This window comes from Vicia villosa, linkage group LG5 (assembly GCF_029867415.1).
Source record: "Vicia villosa cultivar HV-30 ecotype Madison, WI linkage group LG5, Vvil1.0, whole genome shotgun sequence".
Taxonomy (NCBI): domain Eukaryota; kingdom Viridiplantae; phylum Streptophyta; class Magnoliopsida; order Fabales; family Fabaceae; genus Vicia; species Vicia villosa.
Window position 1 is genome coordinate 19,366,255 of NC_081184.1, and position 12,688 is coordinate 19,378,942.

General features: G+C 27.7%; 1 protein-coding gene across 1 annotated transcript; it reads right to left on the minus strand.

Annotated features, from left to right (window-relative positions):
- Positions 1 to 405: 405 nt before the first annotated feature.
- LOC131606365 (transcription repressor OFP1-like) lies at positions 406 to 1,854 on the minus strand. The gene has a single exon (XM_058878603.1). The coding sequence runs from the start codon at positions 1,729 to 1,731 to the stop codon at positions 553 to 555; it is 1,179 nt and encodes a 392-aa protein (XP_058734586.1). The 5' UTR covers positions 1,732 to 1,854; the 3' UTR covers positions 406 to 552.
- Between the last annotated feature and the right edge of the window lie 10,834 nt (positions 1,855 to 12,688).

Here is a 12,688-nt window from a genome sequence, read left to right on the forward strand (position 1 = left end):
TCTGTTTCAAACTCACTGCAATCATTAATTTTTTATTAGTAAAAATTCACACATACATACAATTGAGAAAGTCAAAAATCAAATTTTAATATTGATGTTCAACTAAATAATGAAAAAATAAAATATGTAAAATAATTTTACACTATTAATTAATAAATATTGTGTATTATGTTAAATCGTCTGTACATTTTAAAATTATTAAAAATATATGATAAATTATTAATTTATTACTCGGACAGCAGTGTAAAATTATTTTACTATATCAGTGAATGTCCTTTAATCTTTTAAATAATATCGAAATTTTGACCGATAAAATGATTGCTAATTTAATTTTAACTTGTATTGGAAAAATATATAAAAAATGTAAGATAACTTTTTTAATACAAATCTCGATGAATATTTTCCAAATAATATAACTTGAATGCAATCAAAACCTTGACTTAAAGTACAGAACATATATTATTATCATCATCATTATTAAATACATAGATAAATAATAATACATATAAAAATAAAAATAAAAAGAAGAAAAATTAATATGAAAAACAGAAACTAGTTATATTTGTCTACCCTGTTTTCAGTCAAATCAAACCATATTTGCTTGAACACCTTGATAATAAGCTGATGATACTCATCTGAATTCAAAGAAAGATAACAAGCAAGAAGATCTTCCAAATCCTTTGATTCTCTTATGTTATTCTCCACAATCATCTCCACCATTGACTCTCTAAAATCCTTCTGAGGATTAAAAGATGACTTCACTATCGCCACACTACCGGAGAAGCTTCTTCTCCGGTAGTACCCGCCGGAAGCTGTCGTCGTAGCAGACGACACGCTTTTCCGGCTGTGATATAATTGAAGTTTCTTTGTTGCGATTTTCGGAGATTTTATACGCAGCTTCATCCCCGGAGAATTTATAGAACCTGTCTTGTTTTTGTTTTTGTTTCTTTTCTTGTTCGTGTTTGTGTTCGTGGTGTTCTTGTTCTTCATTGTTTCTTGTTGTTGTTGTGGTTGATGATGTTTTTCGGGTTTGTGTTGTTTTTTGATTTGTGGTTTTGTGATGATTGGAGGAAGTTGTAGGTTTGAGAAAGAAACATAAGAATTGTAGTCTTGTTCAAGTTTATCATCTTTTCTAGGTAGGGAATTCTTGTCAACATCGATAACAATATCTATGTTGTTGTTGTTGTTGTTGATATTGTTATTGTTTGAGGATGTTTTGTTGGTGCAAGGACAAGAAGAAATGGACAAAGAAACCATTTCATCGAATGATGTTTCATTGGGAAGTAGAACTCTGTCTGTTCTGAACTCGGTGTCAACGGATTCTGACTCATATAACGGAGACGAAGAAAGTGTTTCGGATTTCGTCCACACGGATTCGAGTGTGGTTCGACAGCTACAATCCGCGGAGACGGAGGAGGTGACAAGTTTTGGTGAAGAAGAACATGTTTTTCTTGTTGTTCTGTTTTTGGAGGGTGTTTTTGGTGATGAAGAAGAAGGTAATTTGTTTTGGTTAAGGTTTCTTGTGAAGTAGTAAGATTTTCTAGGAATGTATTGGTTTTGGTTTTGGTTGGGTGGATTTGGTTTTGAGGAAATTGAGGATGTTTTTGAGGGTTTTTTGTTGTTCTTTGAGGTTGTTGATGTTTGGTTTTTTGGTTTGCCTATTTCCTTTAGCTTGTAAAACCAAGCATTGGGAATCATATTTGAAAGCTTGAACTTGTTATTCCTCCTCATTCTCAACACACTCTTGTGTTTGTGTTTGGTTTTGTGAAAGTTTGTTTTGCTTATGTTTGTGGGAGTTGATGAAAGCTTTTTCTAGTTGTAGTTCTCTATGCAATTTGTGGGGAATGAGAGTGAAAGAGTGAGACTTTAGATAAATCCATTTGTGCTACTGTTTGCATTTTATTTTTTTGACAACTTTTTTTTTTTGATGCACTTTTTCTTTAGAAGCAAAGTTAAACTATTTGTTTGGCTATAATGTCAAATAGTGATATTTTTAATATTTACTAATCAGTTATACTCCCTCCGTCCCAAAATAAGTGTCGCATTTGATAAAATTATTTGTCCCAAAATAAGTGTCGCTTTAAGTTTCCAATGCAATTTTAATTTTTATCTTCCAATTATGCCCTCTAATTAATACTCTTAATTTATTATTTTCTCACTTTACATTTATGATCATTCAAATACACCAATAATAAACAGGGATAGTTTTGTAAAAACACTATTCTCTCTTTCATTTATTACATTTTCTTAATCTGCGTGAAATGACCAACTGACATATATTATGGGAGGGAGGGAGTAATTATTTGCTTGTCGTTTATCATTTTAATAAAAAAGTGATTGCATTAAATAAATGTAACATTAGATTAGAGCTACAAAATATCATTTATTTATATTCATGTGTTAATATATTGGACTAATATATTTTTCTATCTTTGTATTTTAGTGATTTTCACATATTTATTTATATTCTATTTTTATTATTTTTTATACTAATTTAAACAAATATTAATATTTATAAATTAATAATTTTTCATAAAAAATTAACTTAAATTTTTATTTATTTGTTGATTTATTTTTTAAGCAATTAGTTAAATATTAAAATTTTATTTACATTAATACATAAATATAAATAAATTTTATCATAAATGATTGAACTATTAGTTTATAAACAATTTACATTCATTTAACTAAAATAATATATTAATTGAGCTATCACACCCACCTATTGTATTTTATTCTATAATATAACATAATATGGTAAAAATTCTAATTAAAATAATTATAAATAATTACTAATGTCACTATTTTTAATTATATTTTTTTATTTTCATTTTTTAAATAATTTAAGAAATTGAATCATTTAAAGTATAATAAAGGTCACACTCCATGGATTACCTAGTGTGTGTGGTTCTTAAAACATCATTTAATAGAATAAATTGAAAGAGAAATAAAAAAGAAACTTTTAGAATTAGCAATATAGAAAATAGGGTCCACAATATATGAAAAAAGATGACAAAAAAATTAAAGAAAAAAGTGGGGTCAAGAGGGTGGTGGTGGATAACAATTGGAAGATATTGACACTAATAATCAACACCTAACCCAAATAAATAAATAAAAAAACACCTAACCCAAATAGTACTAAATGTCATAACATGATCAATTATTAAATCTTAGATACTGTTTGGTTTTTGTTCCTTTTAAATAACCTACACGTAGGGTTATTCCTATGCAGAAATTTTATGCCTTCTGGGATTTAAGACACTGCTTGTTTCTCCACGTGGGTTACATGCTGATATATAAAGTTTATTGAATAATGTTTTATAGTGAAAGTATAACTATAGTTCATATTGAATGTGACTTTATATGAAGCTATTTCATTTCTAGATTAAATGCATCAAACGTGGAAGCAAATTTAGAGAAATTGTTGCAACTATACTAACTAGACAATCTGATCACAAGAACATGTGGTCTAGGTTTTTCAAACAATTTGTAATCTTCAAAAATTTATTTGAAACATGAAAAATTATTTTAATAATTTTAAGATATAATATTTTTACTATATTAAAATATTAAAATTATTATAAACAAAATAGGAACTTGATATTATTTTTTATTAATTATAATAATTAAAAGTATAAATATTTTTAAAAATATATATCAATTTACTTTTTTTTATAATTTTTATAGAGTTTTGTTAATTTACCAATAATAAAATTAATTATTAAAAAATTATGTAATTATTTCAGAAGATTAATTTTTAATAACTCAATTATATGTTTGATCTCCTTATTTTATCTCGCATTCTAAAATAACTATTTATTTTAAAATCACATAATTTTGATTTTTCTCTTACATTATACCTTTAAAATTGATGATGTTCCATATTTTTAATTATCTTCAGCAAAAAATTATATGACGATTGTCCTTGATTAGTGTGATTTCTTAATGATAATTCAAATATTGTCTCCGAGTTAGTTTTTGGCGACATGATCAATCTTACCCATCACCTACTTCAGCCCTACCTTGTTTTGTTTGACGAGGTACAATTTAGGCGAGCTCTATTGGATATGAGCTACAATTTAACCCAATAGATCAAATATGTACACAACCCACTAAACATGAGTCACATAGGGAGAAATACTTTCTTGAGACCTATTAAGACACTAGACATGTACATAACTCTTAAAGCATGAGTCATGTTATTTTTCCAAGACCTACCGTGAGACTAGACATGTATAGAAACCCTCACGCATGAGTCGCGTAGGGAGAAATGCTTTCTTAAGACATACTGAGAAACTTAACATGTACACAACCCCTTAAATATGAGACGTGTAGGACGAAATTCTTTCTCGAGACCTATTGTGATATCAGACATTTATTATGTCTTTCAAGAGGTCGAACATTTACGATATCAGTTTTGAGTTAGATTGGATGAGCTGATATTTTATATTGTCTTGTCTAACATTGTTATCCATGGGTGATTTCTCGCTAACTTGGACAACCTAGAGTTAGTATGCAATAAATACTTTGTTAGTCTCAGGTGGATAATAGTTGACCTAGGACGACCTCTCAATAGTTTAGGTTGGGCATTTAATAGACAAAGTCAAATATTCGGTTAACAGGGTCGGAAGCCCGCTAGTAAGTTATATACATGTTTTTTTTTTCATAATAGGTTTGAAGGTACATAGTAGTCTCCGAAGTATGAGTCGTGTAGGGGTGAGATGCTTTTATGGACGGGCTAAAAATATCCAATAGTACACAGTCTCCTAGAATGAGTCACTCAAGTTCGGCACGAGCTCACCCCTGATGCCTTTCGAATATCTCTAAGCTTCATGTATGATGGGTGGACACAAGTCGATATAGAGTTTGTTTTTATCACTCGGAGAGTGCACAACGGCTAGAGCCGAGGCCATGATTTCAACTAGTTCCTTATATATTTGAAGTCTTCTTTGAGTAGACCAAACTTTGGGGTAATTGCATATGTGACTCTTGACTTTTTTTGTTCTGTAAGATGAGTTTGATCAACCTCGCGGGTCGTTTTTCTCTTACAGGAGACTAAAAATTATGTATTCTATATAAGTGTCATGACAGGTTCATCACCTTTTACCAATTTTCTTATTTAGCAGAGTATCGGAATGAGTGAACGCGGATCCTTGATACCATTTAAAATAATTGTTCTTAATTAATATAGTCTCTTAATGGTAATTAACGACTTGATTGTTGGATCTTAGGCCAAAATGCTCTCAATCAGCCATAATGCCATCCGTATTAATTTTAGAACGATACCATCAATCCGACTTGTTTGCTGCTTCATTTCGATCTTATTCTACAGGACAAGCTATATTTTGAGGCCGGTTTTATTGAATCCAGACTATAACCCGACTAAATAGATCAGACATGTACATAGTCCCTCAATTATGAGACGCATATGAGCGGAATATTTTTGTGATACCTACCTATCAGAGATCATGAATATACACTGTCTCTAAACCATGAAACTCGATGGGAGTGAAATTTTTTTCCAAAACCAACCGAAAGACTCGAAATATACATTTATCATTTTATTTTCATTTATCTCATCTCATTTTTTATCAAGCTCTTTAATGTATCACGTCTTTAATTTTTTAGTAAACTATATAGCACTTCTAAAAGTTACAAATATTATGAATTATGATTGCACTTTTTTTTGTCGTATATAATTTTGTAACAACAGTATTCATAGTAAATAGAATTCCTCAAAAACTAAAAAACTTGTCTAATAAAGAGAGAATGCTTGAGAAGAATTTGTGATGCATAGAAAAAGCAATAAACTTTAGGTAGTGAAAAATTTTGTTGGTGAGTGAAGATAACATGGGATCCAAAAGTGGAAAATCACAATGGCCCATTAAAATTCATAAATATAAAAACTTTGTATTTCTCTACAATTTTGCAATATTCTCGTTATTATTGTCTTTTTTTATCATTTCATCCTTATAGAAACTAGAACATGGGTTTGTTATAAAGTTCAAGACTTTCATTTCGTCCCCATGTGTATCCATCATTTTCTTGGCAAGTCCTTCATGTACCATGTCTCATAGTTAAAGAAAAATGAATAAATTTTCTAGAGAATTGAAATGTACACTCTGCAAAGGGTTAAAAAAAGTACAATTTGTCATGAATTCATATACTGAAAAGAGGAAATATAATTCAGGTGTAGATTGAATTGCTGATCTGGATATGCTAGATTTGAAGTTCATATTGATGTCAAAATCAAATTCCCAAAAATTTTCAATCATATTGGTACATCATGGTGAAACATACTTTCAATGTTATTTGTACCATAGTGTGAAACATGAATCATATTGCTATGAATAAATATGTGTAGCTATTGGATGCCAATCTAGCTAACTATATTGGTCATTTAATTTTTTTACATGATTATAGAATTTAGGTCCAAAAATAAAAACATAATAAAGACAATAATGTGATTGAAGAATAGAGATGATGGTTGTATGGGTAACGAACACGACTTTGAAACATCGACACTAGTTGTTTTGGACTTGTCAAATTCACCCATGATCGAAAAATGAGTCGTGTGTCAACTTATAACCACCAATGTGAAGCATGAAATAGTATCTTAAATAACTTAAGAATTAGTCGAGGGTGGCGTTTAGCACTTTTGACTTCCTATTACTTGATATAACCGATTAAGATAAATAGTTTTATTTCTTTTAATTAATATTATAAATTGTTAAAATAATAAATCAATTATGTATTTGTTAGGATTCATCATCATCATCGATTATTTTAATTTAGTTTTTTTATTTTCTAAAATCCGTTGGCTAAGGTGAATTAATTATTTTAATTTAGTTTATATTCAAAGAAAGGAGATTTTGTCAAAAATAAAAAATATTAGATATGAAAAAAACAATATTTTTTTAAAATTTTAATTAATTTTATTTTCAAATTTGTTTAACCAGTAAAAACAAGACTATTCATCTTCCTTAACAAAATTTCAAACACGTGAGAATATTCTACAAGTAAAGCTCTTTACAACTATTGAGAAAAAGAGAGATATTCTACAAGTAATCTACACAAACTATTTCATCTCAAGACAAGTACAAAAAGCTAGGATAGACATAGATTCTTTCCTATGAGAAACCTATATGGAAGAAGATTGATGTATGCATATTTTTGCAATAAAAATAATAATTTTGGTCAATTGGTCCCCCATCTTTCCTTATTGTATGGAAAGGTACATGACTAGAAAACCATGTTAACGGCCTAGGTTATGTTTTCGTGGCCAATCTAAAATCTAAACATAATCAACAAAGATAAGACTTGATTAAAGAGGGGACCAAAGAGTGTATGTGTCATAATTAAAATTTTGTATTTTTAACAAGGACTAATGTTGTCTCATGTGGCAATATTATCCCTTTTGTTTGTTGCTTTTTTGTATTATTATAGTCACTTTATAATTGATATTTTTTCTTCTTTTTCAAGTACTTTTATCTAGCTAGGTCCTAACATAGGTATCCTAGATAAGTGTTAATTTATTTTACTAAAAATTGTAATGAGTGAAATTTTCAATCAAAGTGAGTTAGGTTTACATAAATGGTGTGTTGATTTATGATTGATGGGTAATGTTTATCTGTTTTTGTTTTTGTTTGGTTTTTTGAGAGGTTGCCCTTATCCTAAATTTAGGGTTTAGGCCCAAATGTTGTTGGGCTTCAATGTTTTCTTTGTAAGGTCAATATCAATGTAACTAAAAAAAATAATTTTCTTTTACATCCATATACATTCTTACAAACCGGTCGTAAAATATTTAAATACTCCTATATTTTGGATGTGCATCTCCAAAACATTTTTTTTTAAAATGAGCTGATTTCAGATGTGCATATCCGAAGATACCTTTTTTATAGAAAAAAGTTGACTTAATATTTATTAGAAAATTAAAATTAAGGTGAATCAATACAATTAATAATATAATTAATTGTATTAATCAAAATATATTATTAAATATATAACATTATGATCAATATATAATAATAAAATTAATTAGTAAATATTTAAATTAACACATTATTTTTATCTAAAATTAATTAAAGAAAATTATTATAAAACCAAAATTTATAATTAATTAAAGAAAATTGTTGAGAAAATAAATTATTTGGTTTTTCTAGATTTTAGATAATAATATATACTATCTTTGTAAAATGAAATATAAAATATTGCATTTTTCAAAAAGAAAATTTTGCATTAAAAATAATAATTTTTAAATTCTTAAAAAGTTAAATAAATTATTTTTAAATACACATTTTTTATTTATATTCTCAATAAATATCCTAAAGTAAGTTATTAATTCCTGAACTTTTAAATAAAAATCATTTAATTAAAACAGACAAAGATAGTAAATATTATGACAACAATTTTAGATAATAATTAAAATAAATTTATAAACTTAATTAAAGAAAATATATAATTTAAGGAATAAATATTTAAAATAAAATTCAAAGAAATTTGGTATTTTGGTTAATTCGTACAATATCCTAAATTTTTCAATTTCTTTGAAATTATTTCGGATCTGCATATCAAAAAAATATCTCTGACAATTTTTTTGGGGTGTCTTCGGATATGCATATCCGAATTAACTAAAATCCCAAAAATTTTTAAGTACCTTTTGAATATGCATATCCGAAGGATATTTAAGAATATTATGGATATTTTCCATCTATATAAGTGCATAAAGAAATTGCCTTTAAAAAAAAGAAAAATAATGAGTTGACATTAGGATATGTTTGGTTGGCCCTGTCCATAAAACATGGATCTTGTGAGCAAGGCCGTCTTTGAGGGTGTGCAAGGCGACCTACAGCACAGGGCCTCGCACTTTTTCATGTTTAAGCTATGGCAAAAAGGGCCTCCAATTATATACTCCACTACTAATTTACGCTTGAATAGGGCCCTTAAAATTTTTTCACGATTCAACTGAAGATAACTTCAACTTCTTACACAGGGCCTCTCAAAAGTTTGAGACGGCTCTGCTTGTGAGATGAAATGACACCACATAACTTGAGGTGAAAATTTACAATGTTTCTTAACATCATTGTTGTTCCTAGTTAAATGAAGGAATGTGTTATGAAAAACATGCAGGAACAAAAACTTGATGTGTTATTCTCATAAGCTACAGGAGGTTGGTTTTGAATTCAAATGAGAATAACCTCATTCCAATAGAAAAAGATTGAAGTAGTCTCTCAATGTCTCTTTTCAAAAGCTCTCTTTACAGTTTATATATATATATATATATATATATATATATATATATATATATATATATATATATATATATATATATATATATATATATATATATATATATATATATATATATATATATTGTTATGAATAATAGTAAATAGATGTGGATGTTCATTTTCCCCAATCTTTCTATATTCCTTAACTCCTATAATTTAAGTTCCTAACCTTTGTGTATTCCTTGAGTTAATGGTTGTCATTAGTCATGTACTATAAATATGGATCATATTGCAATGTAAATGGTACTTTTGGAAGAAGATAATACAATATTGCTTCCTCTCTTCTCTTTCTCTCCTTCATGTATCATTCATCTCTATATTGATTTGGTGAATTTCATAACACGTTATCAGCACAATACTCTACAACGCGAGTAATGATATAGCCAGGTTCTACGTTATTTTCCTAATCTTAATATATTTGAACCAATATAATATAACTCATGATTTTGTTACTATTTTTTTCTTCATATAAATATGTTTATTTTTTTTATATATTTTGTAGAGAAATTTATTTATCTTGTACAATAATATTATATTTCTTTGATCATTCTTGTTAAATTCCGGAAGAATTTAACATTAAGGCATTTCTATATAATTGCCCGGAATTGAATTTTAACACATAAAAGTGTTAATTTAATATTCAAGCATCCATGAAGGATTGCACAAAGAATAATTTTTCTCGACCGTTATTTATGGAAATAGTTTGTGATGTGATATTTGTAGAACTAAAGATTAATATTAAACTATCTCCAAATTATTGTTCAAAGATTGAGTTTAATCGATTATTGTGATAATTGATGAATTCCAGAAGAGTTCAACATTCAATCACCTTTAAAAGGTCGCATCTATAATATTATTGAATCCTAGAAGGATTATAAATATTATTATTTTTATTAGTAAAAGATTTGTGGTTGAGTTCCTAAAGAACTACAAAATGTGATTGAGTTCCTGAAGAACTATAAAATAAAATTTGTGATTGCATCATATCCCAGAAGGATTGCATCAGTTATGTTAAAAATATGAAAAATGATTGCATCACCTATATTATCGAATTCTAGATGATTGAATCAATAATAGTGAAGTATCTCAGAAGGATTTCACAAAGAAATTTTATTTTTCTTTTATTGATGATTGTAAAGATTTGTAACCTACATTTTTTGAGAAATAAAATTTCATAAAAATGATCCAATTTTCTTTCATAATTTAATGGTATACATCTATGAAGGATTGCAAATATTGTAATTTTCTAAGTAAAACGAAGCTCTCAGGATAATATCAATTGTGATCTTCATGCATCCCAAAAATATTTCAAGAGTAATATTAAAATATCCCTGAAGGATTTCATAAATTTTTGTTGTTGTATCGATCTAAAAATTCATAATTTGTAATATGTTCATTAAAAGATTGTCATTCCAGAAAAATGACACAAATGATTTTAACGCATCCCAGAAGGATGGTTATATATATATTTTTTAGATTATTGTTTATAACAAATTATTTATATAGTTCCTGAAGAACTTATCAAGCATCCCTGAAGGATAGAAAAATAAATTATTTTTATAGTTCCTGAAGAACTTATCCATCCCTGAAGGATAGTAAATCAAATTAATTATATAACGATATAATTTTAGTGATATAATATTGTATGATTAAATATGTTTAATTTTATAAGGGGTAATTGTTTGATAATTATATGATCATATGTTCATATGAATGTATTTGATTAAAGTGTTTAATAATGAAATACTATTATATTGGTTTTGACTTATATTGGAGGTATCGAATATCTTTGTATTACCCAACACAATTTGGACAGAAAATGTGTAATAGAAAAGCTACCTTCTTTTTCCTCAGGCTTGTACTACACTTATATTAGTACAATTGAAACACATGTCATTGTAAACCAGTAGTTTATAAATTACACTTAAATGTGTCGTTGATAAAACCGGTTGGGTCATCTCGGATATAATATGATGCGAATAATTTGTATAGAAGAACCAGAAGTTTCTTCAATCCAGTCAATTTTTGTGTGTTTGTAAAGGAAAATAAAAATGTGAGAAATTACATTTTGATGACATTAATTGTTGCATCGACTAAAATATCATGCATATGTCTCTACTCACAACCAGAAGTTTGTGAAATTATTTTCTCAACTAACTAGACTAAGATCTTGTTTTATGGATTTTTTTTATAGAAATTCATGTATAAGTATCACATATATTATTAAAATTGATATTGAATGTCATATATATTTATAAAAATAAAATGGACCCGAAGATCCATTCTTTAGACGTCTAAAGTTAATTATATGGTTGATACTTATGAGATCATCAATTCTAAATTATATATTTGAAACACCCAAACTATGATATTAAGATATTTATTCGCATTAAGCCAACAAGATACTATGTATTAGTCCTCCCTAATTTATTCTAGTATTTCTCATCTTAGTGAACATTTGGATGTGTTGTGTATATTCCAATTGCTCCAATATAATACATTAAGATGAGTCATGAAAGAATATTGGAAAAATATAATGAATATGACTCTCAATTTTGAGGATATAATTTGAGAAAATAATCAAATACTTGATTGCAGCCCAATAGACTGATTATCACTTAATAAATTAATTTTCCCAATATTAGGGGGAGGGAAATGAACAGCTAAAATCATGAACAAGAAGTTCAAATGAACAAGTTAAAATAAATTGTTTTCTTGATCCTCGTACAAATTAATATGAACCAAAAGTTCAAAATATTATTCATTTACAAAGTCTATGAAATAAATTATCAGCTGATAATACTCCACTCAAAGTGGATTTCCTATTGGATAATATAATATTGCAAATGAGTTGTAGCTGCGCCTGAAGCGTGGTATGAAAGTCGGTTCCAATGTTAAAATTTCTCTACTAAGAAAAGAAACTAAAGATGACCCAAGTGAGGATATGAAAATGCTAAGAGCACTTTGATCTAATTTAATTTTTCAGTTCCAGAAGAACAAATCAAGTACTTGAAATATGAAATAAAGAGATCTCGATAAATTATGTCATGGATGAAATGGAATGGAACCGGATTTGAGATAACCAAATAAAGTCAATATTGACAATGTCTTTTTATACAATATAGCGCTAAAAGTGATCAATGATAACGAGGATCATGAGTCAAAGTCTATTAAAGATTAGATACTAAGTGAGAATTGGCCAAAATAAATATATTCAATTGAATAGAATTAAACTCACTTTACAAGTGACTCACTTTTGGACCTGTAGTCCGAACACCTCATGGTGTGAAACTAATTGAATATAAATGAGTTTTTGTGAAAAACAAAAATAAGAATGATATAAAGTTTGATTTATTGCTCAATGATTTTCACAAAGACCTAAGATTGATTTTGATAAA